We start from the raw sequence: 20,246 nt of genomic DNA on the forward strand, positions 1-20,246 counted from the left end.
GGACAATCGTTAAACAAATCTAGTCATCCAGTGGTACCCAAAAGGTACCAAACATCCGCAAGGTACACCTAGAGGCAGCTGGATCGATGAAATGATAAAGTTCTGCGGAAGTACGTGGCAACGCAACGCACAGGACGGAGAGAAGTGGAATCAGGTTGGAGAGGCCGTCATCCAGCAGTGGATAGATTCAGACTGATGACAATTATTGTACCCAATATAGATAGAGCTTGGGCCCAAACGAGTGCCAAAGAAGGAACCACGAAGAACACCAAAACATTTATTTTTTTAAATATATTCACTTACCTCACTGACGATGGACGTATGTGCTCCATATACCCACGTCGTACAGGGCACACTATTGTTACTATTGAACAATTCACTTGGGCAGGAATCATTGAAGAGTAGGTGGTTTGGAGGATTTGCAGAAAATTCTGTGTGATTTGTGGGCATGAATCTCGTACAACTGTCGTAGGTGTTGTCCGTATGGGGGATTGCATTTGTCAGCCATACTGGTTCGAACTCTGGATTTGCACTATCACACTCTGGGATTTTGCATCTGAAATAAAATCGAAAGAATTTTTTGTGAATTTTAAACGTGAAAAAAAGCTCCGTGCCTAAAACCAAGGCTGTGACGCGTTTTATCTTGCCATACGGCCGGCCCACATGCCCATCGTAGGTCAAAAAGGAGATTTTATAGTATTTTCAAAGCATTAGCCTAAACATTCCTAAAACGTTGTAGATAATCTATTTATTTATTTTGAAGCCTTATTATACTTTATATTTATTTTAAACATTTGATGACTGCATGAAGTATTTTTATTACATACAATTAATAAATAGTATCCTTATAAACCTCTCGATCTAATGTTTTAAAATATAGTCATATTTCAGTAGATCCATGTAGGTACAGTGGTAAGATTTTTTATGTTTATTAATTTTTAACCGCATTTATAAAACCATTAGTAAAATTTATGTTGACATTATTATAGTGAAATATGTATGATAAAATATTATATTTTATAATCTCTGTGATCCCAAATTTGACAAGAATTAGGCATTTTATAATTCAAAAATAGGCAACATTTGAAGATAATAATAAAGATACTAATCATAAGCTATGTCTTTGACCATTGAAATATGATAAAACATCCTACGAATAATGATTGTTTTATAATAATCATTGACCTAAGAATAAGGTAGTATTTTTTTGAAATACGCCATTTCTATTGGCATTTCATTCCAGCAAAGTTGGGCATGTGGGCCCTTAAGGGGCAATTTTTGTTTTATCATTTGCTACCTGGAAGAGTTCGCTGGAGCTGCACTCATAACAAGCACGGAGGTTCTTAAGCCACGAAATTCGGCACGGTACATCACTGATCTTTCTTTAGAGAATATGTTGGGTAATGATGTACTTCTTTTATTTTTTCATAATGTAGCCGAGGTACTGTAGTATTTTGGTTTTTATACTGCGTACCTTCGGTCCTTTCTTATTTGTTTGAGAATGTCACCATTTGTCAACCGGTCAGTTCAAGGAATTTTGAGGATAATTAGTATCTCTATACAGCCAAATTACGGAAGCTTCAACTCTTCGTGAAATCTCCTGGTTTAGCGTCCATTTCATAAAGCAGGGTTGAAAGAACATAACAGCAAGTAATGTGACGTATAATGCATAATAATTATTATAAGTACCATACTATTATTATATTAATAATGCCACGTGTTGGGACACGTGATAGTTATGACAAATGGCAGATAGTAATTATTAACAATAATAGTACATACCTATAGAAACAAAATGTATACCTACGCATGTATTCTATACACAAGACTGTTTTCGGCCGCTATCTAGGATAGGAAAGTATCCAAGTATTAGCTCTAAAGCATCAATTACATTGAGATTCTTTACGAGCTGTTTGTTGGCGAATTTATAATCTGCCTGTAAAGTCGCCCAGTGTAATAATCGAAATGTTAGCTTGTTCGATGATTACACTGGGCGACTTTACAGGCAGATTATAAATTCGCCAACAAACAACTCGTAAAGAAGCTCAATGTAATTGACGCATTATTGTAACAATTACAATAAATTAGTTGTAATTGTTACAATAAGTGCTATGTTTTAACAGCACTTTTCTTGTCTGTGATAAATTGTAGAATGAGATAGACAGTTCAGCGGGTCTATTCTATACAAAAGGCTGCTTTCGTCCGCTAAAACCGCTAACTAGGGTATGTTTGTATCAAATTATTAACACGTATTGTAACAATTATAATTAGCCGGTATTAATTGTTGCAATAAATGCTATATTTTAACGGCATGCCCCCTGCCTGTGCTAAAATTTAGAGCATGAGCGATAGAGAGAGAGCGAGAGAGAGACAGTTTCGACTGATTAACTGATTACAATACAATTACAATTATAATATTTCAATATAAAATGTATGTAACAAATACTAACACATTATCACGTTAGCACGTTAGCAGTCGATAGTCGCCTTTTGTATAGAATAGACCCGCAGACGGCTAAATTATTTTAATTGTTACAATAAGTGTTAATATTTCGTTAATTCGATACTTTTTCCTACCCTAGTTAGCTGCCTCAAAGGCCGAAAGCAGTCTTGTGTATAGAATAGATGCGCTAGTCATAAAAACCTGTAGGTACTTCATTTACGTTGACAGCATCAACAAAAAGCAGTAAAAATGAAACTAATAACTTTAAAAATAATTATGATGCTGTCAAATTTGTCTACATAATGTATGTACTCACGGCGTAGGACTATAATAATAATATTAATGTATGTTACCTTAATTTCTTGCAAGTGGATTGTTATTACGTCTTCTGTGTGACATTTTACATTTATTTTTTTGTAATTTGTCCAACCAAATTAAACCAGACAGGCGAAATATATTGTTAATATGATGCGATGTTTTTCATTATCAAGTAACCACAATAGAGTTTATTACAATAGCATTGTTGCGAGTTGTCGTATTGCATTATTATTTGCGAATCGCAATCAACATTTTGCATTGCACGAATGAATCACTGCCATTGTAATTTTGACACTGCAGTCGATTTCGCAACGCTCCATATTTGAAAATTGAATTGCAACAATGTATGTGAAACAAGTGAACTATATGTTCCAAATTTAAATATATTTTTATATTATTTTTTTGTTAAATATCAACATAACGTGAAATTATTACCATTATGACGTTATATTGGTCCATACAGTAGCGAAGGGTGGAGGTAGGCTATAAATATCCACCATAAATAGTGCACACTAAACTTCGTCAGTCATACGTGTTTGTTTTTTATTTTAGAGATGGTATTCGTTAGTTTTTAAAAATCAATAATTAAACCCTGCCTAAACTAAGCCATAATAGTTTTGGTATACTTTGGGCTATACGACAAAATTGTGCACACTTTTACATTCATACTAATTTGTTTTCGTTAGATTAAGAATACATTACACGTGATTCTGTTGTTTCATTAAGACCTGCCTAAACCAAACTATAATAGAAAAAAATATTATTGTATCTATAAAATATTCAAAGTTATGTAAGATTTAATTGCATAATTTTTAGATATTTTATAGATAGACGATTTAATTGAATTTAAAAGCTAACCAAAACCATCTGTAAATTGTTGTCTTATTTCAATGAAATCAATGACTGACAAAGTTTAGTATGCACCATTTCTGGATCCATTTTTGTGTTGTATTATTGCTAGTACCTATACAATAAATGTTTTACCCGTAAATAGCTAATCCATTTAAAGAGGACGCTTTGCATAATATTATAATATATTACATTATTAGTTTCCAGTAAGAAAAACTGAGGGCATCTTGGAAAACAGTGGTTGATTTTAAATGTTTAGCCATTTTTTAGGGCAAGCTATGTACATCGCTCAAAGAACAGAGCATATTTGAACAAATCGCATCATCACAAGTGATATCATAAAACTAATAATTACAAGATAAAAATAACTTTTTATATGCAACGCTTTTAAATTCTGTTGAACCATATAAACTTGACTTGACTAGCTTAAACGATCAAAAAAAATTGTGCATGACATGTCATATTGATTTCCATAGTAACGCACGTATATATTATTAATAATTTAGTTGCTAGGACCCCAGACCCCTAGCAACCGATAATGGTGTCGAAATAACTTTTTTATACAAAACAGAATTAACTGAAAATGAATTCAATTATACTTAAAGATGGCTAAAAGTATTAAAAAAATGCATTGGCATCGTGTTCTGATATATTCTAAAAGTTTTAAATGTCTAGCAAGTCGGGAAGTTAGTTAAAATCGATTGCAAGATTTGTACCGGACAAATAAGAATACGAGCTAAGAAAAACGTTGTAAAAAGGCATCAAAAGCTTGCTGGATCGATGTAATAATCAAGTTTAGTAGATAACTAAAATGACTGAGAAAAGTGGGAAACAGCAATCGAAAGCGTTCATCGATCATTAAAAAAATATTGCAAGTGTCCTATATTATGTTGTGTTGCAACTAAGAACCTCGAACTTGAATTAGCGATAATAAGGACAAAAATCATTAAAAATTGTAAATTTGAATTAATCGCATTGTTTATCAAGTCGCATATTTGTGAATAAATTAGTTTTCAGTAACTCAGTTATTTTTACCTGCTTGTTTTAAACCTTTGAATATTATTAATATAAGTACCTAATAATATATTTTGTTTTGACACTATGACTATTGTGTAATTTTATTTACGTATTCACCTTTTTTTAACTGTTTTGTTAATATATTTGCAAAAAAATAATTACATTATATTTGCAATCCTAAATGTGCTTTTTGCAAACATCTCAAAATGGTGGGATTGTAGGTATGTAGTATGTAATTGAAATCATTGTTAATTATATTGTAACAGTGGCGAGGGGTGGAGGTAGGCTATTAAAATTCGATATAAATAGTTCACACTGAACTTTGTCAGTCATACCTACTTATTTATTTTCATTTAACTAAGAATAGGTACAATTTGCACAATTGTTCTGGGTAGTTTTTAAAATTCAATTAAACCTTACCTAAGCCAAACCATAATATTTTAGGTATACTATGGGAAATCCGACAAAAATAATGCATACATTTAACAGATGGTGTTAGTAAGTTTTTTTTAAATTCATTAAGCCCTGCCTAAACCAAACCATAATGGATAAAAAATATTTCATGACCTTTGTGGCTTCTAAAAACAAGGATTATATTATACCTATATTAAACATACATAATTTTGAAAACACTTCTGACAAAATATATTAATTTCTATTAACCAATAGAAAAAATATTTTTGAAAAAGTAAAACATCCAGCAGGAATCGAACCTGCATCTCTCGGGTTTCGCGCCCACACACATAGACCACTATGCTAAAAGTACCATACTTAATTACGACAAATTTTAACTAATATGGCTCTTATAATACTCATAGCTACTATTGACTATTGGCTTTTGTATTTTAAATCAAAGTAGGTATTACTTTAATTACTAACCGACATCAGGGATCACTCCAAGATATTTTAGTGTTGTAGCTTCCTTGTACTTGCTATTATTTTTTTTGATTAATTACTTTTTTTATTTAACGAATAACTCAAGATTTAAGAATGTAATATTCTAATTATTGAACATACATATTTTTAAAACACTCCTGAGAAATATATTATAACCGATAGAAAAAATATTTTTGAAAAAAGAAAGACACCCCGCAGGAATCGAACCTGCATCTCTCGGGCTTCACGCCGACGCACATAGACCATTATGCTAAAAGTATGTACCTATATTAGTCTCATGTAGAATGCAGATAAGTTTTTAAATAATAAAAAAATGATTATCAAAGTTGATAAGATTTCCAATTCATGGTTATTTGATTCTAAGTGTGCGAATCGAATCGTTAATGTATGTGTACTAATGTGCGTTATATTAAATTAATACAATAAATATGAGAAAACTATATTACCTATAATAATAATAATTATTGCTGTAATCTTATCAAACAAGAATCTAATAGACAATAACTAGTAACATGTTCTACGAAAAGATAGTAATCTTTATAGGTCAGTAGATTATTCCGTATTTTATAACCTATATATTATATTTAACTATCGTAATGTACCAGTTGCGAAATCAGTTATCTCATAGACTTTGTTTCAAGTCTTAAATCTTATTTGTAAGATGCTACTAATATATCTGTAGTTGTAGTATAATAGCGATCAAATATCTATTGTTTAATGTATCAAATTATTCTGCAATAATATATTCCCAGCGAATTAATTTCCAGCAAACAACTCTTAGCTAGATCAGCAAGTTGAATGGCAATATTAGATACGGTATATTATTACATCATATCACAGCACATTATATCATTACGGTGTATTAGACGAATAATCATTTTTCATGGTATGATATTTTCTTACGACTGTAATAATAAATAATATTTCACAAGCTACTCGATTTAAAACGCTGACTCTATAATTAGTCCAATATGATTATGTACCAGAATTTAATGTTAATGTATTACTTTTTATTGTATAAATAACGAAGAATAATTTATCTAAATGTCACTCGAATCTAAGTACCTAGCTCGTAACTATCTTTGTAGATTATATGTACTATCATTGTATAATATACTATTGTACCGATACGCTGCTAATAAATCTCACCCTGCTACATCGTAGACTTCATTATCATCATCCTCAACCCACACATCGAATACCGCAGTAGTGACCCAACAGATTCACGAGTATAAGTTGTCCGCTGACCGAGAGCGCCACATGCTAACATTTGATACAGCAATTCATACTTTTTATACTGAGATGAAATTGTTCTAAATTCTAGCACCTGACGATGTATGGTGGTATATCTATAGCACGCAATTTAATACAGATTAGTAATAATTTACACTGTAACGTGTTTTAAATTGGAGGTTGTGATCGAGAAATTCCGTCTCGATAATTATCGGGAAATACACAGAAAAGGGCAATCTTGAATCTCGAGAAATTAATTTTCCTAAATTTTGAGAATTCTCAACACTCATTCGAATACACGCAATATAAAAAGAAATAGTTACAAGATAAAAAGAACTTTTTATTTACAACGTTTTAAATTCTCTGTTGAATTTCCGATATACTTGACTTGACTAGCTTAAAACGATCAAAAAAATTTGTGCTTGATAGAAATAATACTTAAATGTCAATAATTTCCATAGTAATGCACGTATATATTAATAATTTAGTTGCTAGGACCCACTTAGCAACCAATAATATATTTACTTTTTACGGATTTCTTCCGAAATAACTTTTCATACAAAACAGAATTAACTGAAAATGAAATCAATTTTACTTAAAAATGGCTAATAGTAATAAAAAAATGCATTGGCATAGTGTTATGATATATTCTAAAAGTTTCAAATGTCTAGCTAGTCGGAAAGTTATTTAAAAATCGATGCAATATTTGGATAAACAACCACCGGAAAAATAAGAATACGAGCTAATAAAAACATTAAAATACTGACTATGAAACAAAATTCGAAATCAAATCTTGTCTCAGATATGTTCGCCACTTTCTTGATAAGTGTCAAATTGGCCGCCTAAAATACACATTACATCACAATAATATTATCGTATTGAGGGCTCAAGCGTTGCGAAGTCTAGCTAGTCGGGAAGTTAGTTAAAAATTGATTGCAAGATTTGTACCGGACAAACAACCACCGGACAAATAAGAATACGAGCTAAGAAAAAAGTTGTAAAAACATACGGTCGTCCAGTTATAATGAGTGGTAGCCGGCTCACACATCACAACTCGCCTTGTGTGCCTGACGGCCATAAATTAAAACCTTCGAGACTGCCGGCGAATGTTGCACGATCACAACCTCGCACATCTGCCTAGCGCTGCTAGCTCTAGCTCTACCAAACGCAGCGACAGTATGGAGAGAAATGGCCGATTCGCCCGATTCTGCAGCTGTGTGCATGCGCGGGGTCGATATTGGCCGGACATCGACATGCAGGCTTTGGCCAATGCAACTAGACGAATGTCGCAGGGTCGCAGAGTTGCAGTTGCATCGGCCAATCTGCGAAGCTCCATTTGATAGCGTTTGTTTCTTGGTTTACGATGACGTCACATCGACGAATTCGTCGTAAAACGCATGTGGCGAGTTCTGATGTGCGAGCCCTCGTAAATTTTGAAGCAACTTAATTTAAAAGAGGCAAGAGAACAAAATAGTTCCACTCGAACATTATGATGATTCTGTAGTATCGAGCTACCGGGTAATAGTTACTCTAGATTAGTTTTATACTTACTTACTTCAAGTTATCTGTACATTTTTAGCATGTTTTGACAAATTAGCCAGCCAATATTACTCCGGTCATAAGTCCGGTAATTTGTAAATACTAGTATAAAGGAAAATTGGCCGAAACTATCTGACCGACTCATAAAAAGCAGAAAATCGTTCAAAATGAAAGGAATTTTCAGCGAGAAGTTCTTTACCGAACCGGTAATTTGTACGAATTTTAGAAAGTAGCTATAGAATTTGTTATCTCTATATATAAAAATCTCGTGTCACGATGTTTGTGGTCGAACTCCTCCGAAATGGCTCAACCGATTTTTATGAATTTTTTACGTATATTTGTTAGGTATGAGAATAGGTCAACAAGTATATTTCATACCGCTAGGTGATTAGGGTATCTCTATCCAGAAAAATTTTCTTTTATTTTTTTGACAATTTTTTTTTGTATTTTTTTTATTATTTGGCATAAAAAATACCTATAACCCCAAATTTTCACCCTCCTACCCCTACCCTCCCATTTTTAATCGCGATTTTATTATTTTTGTATGAACAAATTTAACCGTCGTTCGTATTTCAAACAGAACGAAATTGTTTATGTTGTTGAATGACAGATGGCGCTACGTTCGAGAAGAATTCAAGAGAAGCGTCGCGTCATTTTGACATTTCATTCGGCATATCACAACGCAGTGCGTGCAAAATTTTGTACGATTTATTTTCGCCGCAATTTTAAGACCGCACATCGACGCGAGAAATCGTGATTCGAAGAAGAAACAATAATCTGGAGTTCATCGCTGACACACACCGTTCATACGACGCTCTCCAATATCCGCTAATTTTCTGGAAGGGACAAGACGGATATTGCATAAATATTAAACAACCAGAACCTGTCACAGGTAATTCATTCATTATGAACATCATTACTCATTTTGAATTGAGAAAGTGAATGAATGGTTGATGTTTTTTTGTTTTTATCGGCGGTCATCGTCTACAGCGCTCTATTCCTCTTTCTGTCATAGATCCCATCCCCACACACTTACGATACATTCGTTATTTTTTATTTAACAACCAAAATATTCACTAGAAATAATTTATATGGCAGAACAACGTTTGCCGGGTCAGCTAGTAATTATATATTATTAATACGAGTGATAAGCCGCATGATAATAAAAAATAACAGCACACATAAAACATGAAAGCCGTGAGAAAATGTGAAAAGTGAACATAATAAATTATGTATTTACCCTTCATAATTATTATCAAATGTTAGTTTCGTAATAATATGTAATATAAAACTTTAATACTATCTTATTGTTTTAACTAAATATCAAGTAGAAATATCAAACAAATAATACTTACATGATTTTTTTAGTCATATAATAGGTATCTACTTTACGACATTGTATCTCTGGAAAAACTATTAGACACCATAATATAAGAAACGTAGATACAATATAAAATGAATACTATATTAAATTATTATCCAAAAGTTCATTCGGTTTAAAAGCTACTCTGCTTTTGTGAATCGGTCTGGTTGGTGGTTTTGGTTTCGTATAATCCGGCTTTCACATCTAAACTCGCCTTGTCTACTGCACAGCCATAATCAAGCCTTCTAGGAACGTCGATCCGCTGTTGCATATGAAGACCGCGCACATCTACTTAGCTACAGTAGCACGTAATCTCTTCGAAACGTATAGATATTTGGATGCGGCGATCGGCAAGCCGGTATAGAAATGACCAATTCGTAGGTATGCGTTCTAGCGTCTTCGACTCGCAGCCCGAGAAGCATGCGATTTATTGATAGCAGCTCTAGATGTTTTTTTTCAAACTAAAAAGTGGCATTCGACCAATCTGCGGAGCTCCATTTGGCAACGTCTGTTTTATGAATAACGATGACGTCACATCTACGTATTCGACATCTCGCAGACGAGGTGAGTTTAGATGTAAGAGCCGACTTAGTGCTTTCGTGTAAGTTTTATGTAACCTCACAATCACAATAATATTAGGACAGAAAAGTATTTAACATATTATATAGTATAAGTAATAATATAGTAGCTACATTAAATTTAGTCATGGCGTCCGGGAATTTTCGATAATAGGCGAGTGTTCGGTAACCTTAGGTTTCGGGCTTGAAAAGATAACACGAATCGGTATAATTATGTCAACTACACGCACTATATAACGCGTGTTAAAACAATAATGATTCTGATTGAATCTACGGTTGGTAGCCGAACCCTAAGGCTAAGGCCACACAGGTAGGTGCCTCGCTTGGTGCTTAGTTCTACGTAACGCTACAAGCTAGGTGACATATCCTAGCGAACGGACGCACACTATATTATCGCAATGGCCACACTGCACGCTTTGCCTCGTTACGTGATTATTAGTTACTTAAGCTTCAGTTACATTGAGTTTCTTTACGAGCTGTTTGTTGGCGAATTTATAATCTGCCTGTAAAGTCGCCCAGTGTAATCATCGAACATGTTAGCTTGTTCGATGATTACACTGGGCGACTTTACAGGCAGATTATAAATTCGCCAACAAACAGCTCGTAAAGAAGCTCAATGTAATTGACGCTTTAGTGAGTCTCCCGGCGAACAGATGTGTTGGTTAATTTTAATGTGTCACCTAGTGATTTTGCAAGATGGAGGAAGTTTTAATAGGAGAAGTTTATAAAAGAGAGGCTTTGTGGAACCCATCTAACAAGCCTCGGGTGTTATAGATCATCTGAAATGCGGATCATCATTTTGTAATGTCTCTTTTAATTTGCCAAATATTAGGTCAAATGTTTCCTGGTTCATCTTCAAATAACTAAAAAACTTTTCATCGTATTTTCGAAATTCTTTGTAGAGAAGTTGAAACTCTCCAAGATTACTTATAAATGAATTGACATGATGCACCCAACAAGTTCAAATTTTAAACTTAAATTTTTTGTGAGAAGTGGCTTGCTGGTTAGTTTTTAGAGTGACATCGCTGTTGACTTGAGCGCTGCCAAATGTCAACTGAATTTGTACCTAAGCACGTAGCGTGCAATGTGGTAGTAGTGTTGTTAGTAGACAAGCATAGCACTAAGCGAAGTACTTCAGTGTGGCCCTGGTCTAATCTTTTTCCGAAATTACCGAGACGCCACGACAACGTGTATGAGTTCTACCTTGCCGATTGTTCAGCTGTTGTAAAGATGAACACTGCACCAAAGAGACCATTCAATAAAAGTGCAAAAGAGATGAAGAAGTAATTGATGAATTGGTATCTTCCAAAGTTTCCGATCTCTTCCAAAATGCTGTCCAGTTGTACATTGATTGACCATCGCTGGATTTTTTCCCCAACCATGATACACTATTTTATGTCTGAACTCGCGTCCGGAAATTTTTATGTAAGTAGTTGGGTCGTATTATAGTTAATCGTGAGCTATTGAATCGGAAATAGATAGCCATATACTATTGAGATTAAATTCATGTAAAAATAAAAGACCTAAAAAGATATAGTAAAATAAAGTTGGTAAGTAAATTAAAAATACTATAAAAATATCGTATAATATAAATTTTTGGTAGGTACAAGTATCAACGCGTAATATCACATATGAAGGGTACACAGCAAAAACAGGATCACCGATAAAATGATAATTGTGCAGGAGAGCAAAAAAAGAATGAAATCGTTATTGGTTGGAAAATGGGTTTAATATTAAGGGTGATGCTTCTACTCATCAGAGGCACCTAGCTAAAAAATATGAAGCTTGCAATTTGAGACATTTTTTTGATAATTTACAATTTCAACTGTATTAATTAATAAATGTGTATCTAAAAACATTTTTTTTGTATTTTAAGTCAAAGATAAACAGCTTACTTAATCTTTACGAGGAAACATTGAAAACTTAAAACTAAATTTTAATAATAACGACGACCATAAAATATAATGTAATAATACGATGCGGTCCTGTGACAAATTCACATTTTATAATATTTTTTTTACAATATTGTAAGTTTATCTTTGACTTAAAACAAAAAATATTTATTTTTTTAATGTTTTCAGATATATTTTTATTAAATATTACAGTTGAAATTGTAAATTATTGAAAAAAGTTCTCAAATTGCAAGCTTCGCATTTTTCCGCTAGGTGCCTATGGTAGGTAGAAGCATCCCCCAAGATATCATCCCAATATATAAAAGAATTTATATATTGGTTTCTCATTTATTTTGAAATATGATAAAAGCGAAAAAAAATAATAAAAACATATTCTACTTGTGCAGTTTTATACAAAATGAGCTGATTTTCGCCTTGACTACGCTTTCTTCTCCCTTCATTTATGAAGCAATAAAATCAATTTTGGTAATTTTAATGATACCATTCTTGAGCACTGCCTCTGTTGAACTAATTGGGATTTAAATCTCAAAAATGAAAAAATGCGATGAGCCTATTTTTGCCGTGTACCCTCTGATAGTAATGATACCATTGACACCAATCAATATCAAATTTAGTTCGAATCGAATCTAATAAAGTTTTAATATTACTGCCTGCAATGCTCCACGAACAACGCGTTATTTTGTGATCACAGTGCTATACAGTCGTCTGTTTCCGGTAATATAGATCACGATGAACTGTGCTACGGCGAAATGTAATACGTCTAATTCACATGTAAATGTCTGAACTGTATAACTGATAATATAATAATATATTTACACTTTTTTGAGTTTTAGACACTGCTGTTTTAACTACACAAACTGAAATGTTATTATTTATAGATCATTACTATTGTTATTATGAACAATTTACTACCTACTAAGTCACGATTTTTAATGATGAATATTTTATTGTTACGAACAAAATAATATTACTGGATATTTGGTTTACACTGATTTTGATTTACTTAACATTTTTTTTAATTCGTCACTGAATATTACCTACTGAACTCTTGATTGAAAATAAAATCGATGCATTCAGTTTACCGATTATGGATTATATTATATAGCCGTTGTTATATTTTATTATTAGTACTCGTATGTATATTATTGATATTTCTCATTAGTTAAAATTATTAAATTCCCAATACTTTACGTGCCATTGTTTCCCAGTAATGACGATATGTATGCGCTTATTGAATGCAATATTATTATTAGTGGGTAGGTATCTAATGATTTATTATGGACGTTTTTGAAGTTATACTTCTGTTGGCGCATTTGAGAAATCAGAGTGTATTTTTGGCGTGTGACATGTAACACATAATTTATTTAAACAAAAAAACGCACTCGATTGGATTCGAACCACCGATTGTTCGTTTATCAGCCGAACGCACTAACTTTACGCCACAGTATGATACTGGAATCGTGACGATTATACAGTATAATATTATAGTTTAGAATTGTTCCGTTGCCTAGGCAGCGAATTTATTATTGTCGGCCATTTGCGATTCTTTACGTAAACAAATGATTAAACGTGAGTTAGTAATATAAGTTAAAGTGTATAGAAATAAACCAACATCGTTCCAATAAACGGTCCTTTTTCTTGAGTGTGTAATTTAACAAAATCATTAAGAGGTAGTCAAAGCATCCAGTTTATCAAAAGTTTTGTTTTTGTTTTATACGCCAAAGAAGTATAACTTCTAACTCGCGTACATAAGTACACACACCGATGTTTTTACAAAAAAATCAACTACTTATTCATAATTTGTTTTTATTTATTTTTTTACACTTGATCTTTTTCTTAGTATGTAGATAATAAGGTTTTTACCTACTATTGTTGTATTAATTCATTATATTATCGAGAATTACTGCATTCGTTGCCAGTGTGCATTTGCCACTCAACTGGTGAGTGCACATAGTGCTTGGAGATGTTGAAAGGCAAAACCTGGATCGCAAAAAAACGACTCAAATGGAATAATACAAAACTTAAATCCATTATAATTTAAATTCAAATTCCACCAACTACCCTAGATCGATAGCATTGATATTGAAAATTCATAGCCTGGAAAAGTTTAAGAGCTAGAATATCTACCCCATTCTATAGATACAATATCAGCAGGGCCTAATGAGAGAATAATAAATTAATTCTAGGTATTTTTGGTGCTTAAATTTTATTTAAAATACAAAAAAAAGTCTTCGCCACTAATGTGGATATAACCTATTTACTACGATACGAGGTATTTTCAAATTCCGTAAATATTATTTAATGAATTTCTGATTTCCTCTGATAATATTCAATACATATTTAATTATTGATTCCTAAATACCTACCTAAGTAATTTATATTCGTAATTGCGTAAACAAATGAAAAAAAAGACAAACCATTTGAATAAATAAGTAAGCAACTAGCTACATTTAGTTACGTATACCATTTATAATATGTATACATATGATATTAGACTGGTCCTTCTCAAATTTTACTAGTGTGAAATAAATAAATTTGAATCCAAAATAATAAATTTAATCCATTGTTGCTGTCACAGTGGTTGGTATAATATTGTAATTTGAAAAACATTTATATCGACCAAGAAAAGGCATATTTCACTATGTTTTAGAATGAATAGTTTACCAATGAATGTTATCTTTAAAATATAGAAATGTTTTACAACAAAATTATGGTACCTACCTATGTGTTTATTTGAATACAACACTATGTTCTTTGTTATATGTGTTTACGTTAGTTTAAGGTAAATTGTTCTTTGATAATGCTATAATTATTGACCGCTTAAATTCTAAGACCCATTTCACACGCGACACCTGTGTGGCGCCACTGGCGTGGCGAGATTCTGCATTTACACATAACTGCATGGGCGCGTTCAGACGGGGACACAGAAGTGTCGCGTTCTTTTATGGTGGCGCCACAGACTAGTTGTGAAACGGGTCTAAGGGTTCGGCAAACTTTTGACACATAAGATACAGATAATAATTAGATGAGTACCTCAGTTTCAAAGTATAACAAGTCAGCAATTTGCAGTGATGAGTTAAGTATGAGGAAATGCTTGGAATACCGATATCTACCAGTTCCAAAATGTAACAAGTGATAATCTGTGATTACTTTAGAATGACAGTAGTTATTATTCTTTAGAATTATCTATTATTAATATTATAAAAACATAAAATTATGTTTATAATAATATTATAAATATAGGTATTTTAGATAATCCTAGAATTTCATTAAATTATACAAAAATTTTATATACAGTAGAAGATTAAATTGGCCAAAATCTTGTTTCCTAATTATTTCAGAACAATGCTTTTTGAGTTGTTACACTTTGGAACTGAGGTATCGAATGAACAACACAACGATTTACATTTTTCAAGACACAGATGTATTTTTCACATACCTATACAATTATATTGCCAGTGTCATCTGGCGATAAAAAATAATATAAAAACCATAAATTCCAACTACTGAAGTAGGTAGCTGGTAAAAATAACAATGCATCTAATTATTTCATTTAATATTCGATGATGATACTAAGTATCCTCTCCTCGGTTGATATTAAGTCTGCTTGCTTGGTAACTGGTTTGAACTGTTTCGAATCCTCAATCTTTTAATACCTAAATCGATTGCGTTATTTGCGTCAAAGAATTCGCCGCTGAATGTGTTAATATCAAATGAAGACAAATTTAATTGGTTTAAATTGGTATTTGTAAGAAGAGCTAGAATTGTTTCACTTTGCATGAATTCCAGAAACTCTCAGAGCAGGTTTAAAATAACTGTCCTGAAATATGCGTCGTAAAGTAAATGAATATATTTTTTTATTGGTGGCGTTTTTACAAGTTTTGAAAATAGTTATGCTAATTACATTTTAACTTCTGAAAAATTTCTAAGATCGCATTCCAAATAGCCATGATTTTCCATCCCCTTAGTATGTGAAGGGGTATTTCATGATACAATAATGATGGTATTTTCACCCATGGAACACAATATTATTGGGAACTGGCTTACCCTACTGGGTGTGGTATAACAGGCTAAATATCTCGAGTATGGAAAAATATTTCCTACCGGTGCTAACGTATTCATGTCAAATCGTCGCTATAGGATTTGTTTCCCGAATATCCATTTTTGTCGAAATCGACATTTTAATGCAGTTCAATTTCTTTTATCGAACTCTACCGAAATCATTTATAAAAACAATATATTTATATCTAGGAACAGAGATATTTTAAAAAAAAAACCCGAATACGCCATGTTAAGTTACAATTACTCCGTGGTATTCTCCCGAATGTCCAACTATTCGTACCTGAATATCCAAGTTAATTTCGGTCGAAATATATCTCTGGCTGAGTGTTTATTTCCCGAATATGACTTTAGCCAATCAAAACGCGCTCACGCCGTGCATCTCGCTCCCATATTCACGCTGTCTAGCTCTAAAACAATCACGCCCACTTTCATATTTTTCCGCCGTCTGGAGACTTCTTTCAAATTTCGTCTTATTGATATTGTTTTTAACGTTACTATTGTTTTAATAGTGAATTCATCAAATTTGAAGAGATCATTCATAGCTGATACATCACCAGTTCGCCCTGAACTTACAATAGAGTTGTGGAAGTGAGTATTTTAACCTAAATAACTGCATTTTGTGTTGATAAATGACACAAAATCCCAACGGTTATATGAATTCTACAGTATGACCCGGAAACTACTATGACGTAAAAAATAATTATTATTTCAAATTATTATTAATCAAACATTGTTTGTCTTTATTTTACTTTTAATCTAGGTATTTCTATGAAAATAAAGGCGATGCTATTATTTATTTTTGAATGCGCTGATAATTAATATTTTAATTTAATATGTATGTTAGTAACTATTTATTTGGTGGATATTATATACTTAGGATATTGGTACCTACCTAATATTAGCAGCCAATGGTAATTAATTTATACATGCTATTATTTTGTGTTGTTGTTCCTTACAATAGTAAATATATAATATTTATTTGGTGGTTTGTAATAAGTTTAATTGTCAATTATAGAAATATATAAAAAATAATATACAGATATATATAAATAGATTTTTTTTTTTGGAAAAAGTATTAATATAAAATTGTTAGCAAGTACGAGTAAGTACCATCATAAAATATTGGAGAAATTACCGTGACGTCGGTTAGTAATTGAAGTAGTAGATACCTTATAATATATTTTCTCAGAAGTGAAAAAAAATATGTAAGTATGTTCAATTATTAGAATGGTACATTCTTAAATCTTGTGAAATATTCGTTCAATAAAAAAATAGTTAATTACTTAAAAACTATTTTATTACTTAATCCGAAAAAAACCGAAAAAAGCGATTGCCGCGTGTTATTATTACATACGAACTTGGGTAATTACGATCATTAAGTATTTAAATAGTAGAGGTAATTATTAACAATTATCGTGTAAATAAATATAACATTTGAGGCGCGTACTTTTTGACCACTCAGTAATCTGTGGGCCGTGCAGCAATACGCTACGGTCTTAAATCCCGAACGTCCATGTTTTGTCCCGAATATCCATTATTCTGAGAGAGCGCTAAAAATTTCCCGAATATCCACAGTGAGTACTTGTAAATAAAACGCATTTTCTGTGCATTTAATGATTTATACCAGTATATTATTCTTGGAATCTATTCTTAGATAATGTTGCAATCATACAGTATAAAAAGAATGATTGATACATCTACTGATATTAAAATATACGACAGTGAAATTTGTTTTTCGTCTCCTGTAAAATTGACATTTGGTCTATTCGGGAAACAAACCCTATAGCGACGAAATATTAACATGTATAGATGAAATCTAAAACATATTACTAACGCAAGTGGCATGGAAAAGTGCATGTCGGAAAATAAACCAAAGTACGAGAGTACGTGATGTGATAGAAGTTGCCAAAATGGCGAAATGGGAATCGACTGCGAGTTGATGACCGCTGGACAAATGCAGTCATACAAGGGTCACTAAATGATCACAAGGCCTTCTTCGGCCAACGGATCTATAATATAAACTCATCAAGTGCGCACCATGTAAGAATTATAACCGAAAATAGTGGAAAGAACTAGGGAGGCGATCATCTAATCACAATCGTATACTACAATAGCGAAGGGTTGAAGTAGGCTTACGTATTTGTTTTTAGTGAACTAAGACTACAATAATTTACAGCTGATAGTGTTGGGTAGTTTTTGAAACTCAATTAAACCCTGCCTAAACTAAACCATAATAGTTATGCTATATTTTGTGATACGATAAAATTATGTACACTTTTTCTTTCACAGGTAAGTACTTATTTGTTTTGGTTGGATGAATAATACATATTACACATCATATTGTTGGTTCATTTTTTAAATTCATTAATCCTTGGCTAAAATAACTATAATAGATAAAAATACTATTCTACCTATAAAATATCCAAAGTTATGTATGATTGAAATTGCATAATTTAATATTTTTTATAGACAGACGATTATTTTTTGACTATTATCTATTATGACTTGGTTTTGCACGGTTTGATTGAAGTTTTAGTCTTATTTCAATGAAAAAAAATATGTATGACTGATAAAGTTTAATACATATGCACTATTTATGATGGATATTAACAGCCTACCTCCACCCTTAGCTACTGGTATACTATGAGCTTCGTCAATGTCAATGTGGGGGAGAACTACTGAATGCGTACCGCATTCCCTGGGAATGTCATGAAATGTGTACGGAAAGGGATTCGGTTCGTTCAGCTGTTGGCTCTACCGTCGGGCCATCTGATCTGGTCACCAGAAAGGCCAATTTTATTCCAAACCGTGAAAGTCTTTACGGGGAACGTATAGCTACATCACACACAAGAAGGTTGTATACTTCAGTTATATTTCACCCAATTAGAAGACATAATATCATTTATTTTAGATCACAATGCAGAGAAAGGTTGAGGGCAGTAGACGCAGATACTATTGTCTACGTAATCTCCATACATGGCTTAAGCGCGAAATATATTATGGTGCATGTCGTGTACTATCACGTGACGTCACAGTAAGTTGCCGCTATGGGAAAATAGGTGTTTAAAATTTTATAAGACTGATGCTCCCAACCCGTAGCACATTTTAAATCTTTAAACGAACATTATCAGTTAGCAAAATCTGCCGAAATTACCAGAACAGCAATGAGGTCACCTCACGTTGTATTGTACTGCATCGACACCTACATGACTTTTTATTATTTTCTACAGGCCTACACATTTTTGAATCATGTCAAAATAGCGTGTTTTTTGTTTTGTGCAGTTGGTAATGATGTCTATTATCTATGGTCTGTTGGTTGGGTTTCGTTAAAAATACTATTGAATTTACAGAGACTCGTTACTAGGTTACTCCATCATTGAATTTATAAAGATCGTGTTCGTTCAAAATATTCTGCAAATACGAAACTATAAACTAAATTTGTCGCCATGACAGCGTGGCAGTACGCGACATGTATCTCAATAACAATATAATCACAACTTTAATGTTTAAACCGTAAAAAGAACACCGCGAAATACATAAAAATTCTGGGCTTAAAAACACCCCGCAACTTTCTAGATAAACCCTCTTTTTGACACGTTATGACTGGACTATATTATACTTTTTGCGTGTTTTTCTACTCATATTATTTATATATAATATGTTACGCCAAATGTACGAAATTGACTATTACATGAAATGGGCAAAATTTTTGCCTAAATCATTAAAAAATGCAATTTATTCATGAATTAGGCAAAATATCTGCAATTTGCGTGAATTCGGCAGTAATTTTTCTGCCTAGTTCATGCATTGGATAAATTAGATAGTAGCGCTACGGTGGTGTTTTTTGCAACTAAACCAAATGTGTCAAATGCTCATGCATTGGTCAAAATAGATGGTCGCGCTCCGGTGGTGATTTTTGCAACTAATCAAACCAAATGTGTAAATCTAGAACTATAATATGATAACGGAAGAATTTTATTAAAAGGTATTTTCGCGATTTGATTCGTGCTTGGATATCAATCGTGCAATGGTCG

At 32.5% G+C, this 20,246-nt stretch overlaps 1 protein-coding gene across 2 annotated transcripts in view; it reads right to left on the bottom strand.

Annotated features, from left to right (window-relative positions):
• The window catches only part of LOC147075909 (organic cation transporter protein-like), a 124,815-nt gene that overhangs the window by 19,286 nt on the left and 85,283 nt on the right, over positions 1 to 20,246 (bottom strand). For both annotated transcript variants that reach the window (XM_085942233.1, XM_085942232.1), the window contains exon 3: positions 304 to 556. In XM_085942233.1, the coding sequence (XP_085798359.1) occupies positions 304 to 556 (253 nt within the window). The remainder of the gene's footprint in view (positions 1 to 303; positions 557 to 20,246) is intronic.

Source organism: Rhyacophila brunnea, unplaced genomic scaffold (assembly GCF_057557595.1).
Source record: "Rhyacophila brunnea isolate RB1 unplaced genomic scaffold, BYU_Rbru_1.0 scaffold_14, whole genome shotgun sequence".
NCBI classification, from domain to species: Eukaryota; Metazoa; Arthropoda; class Insecta; order Trichoptera; family Rhyacophilidae; genus Rhyacophila; species Rhyacophila brunnea.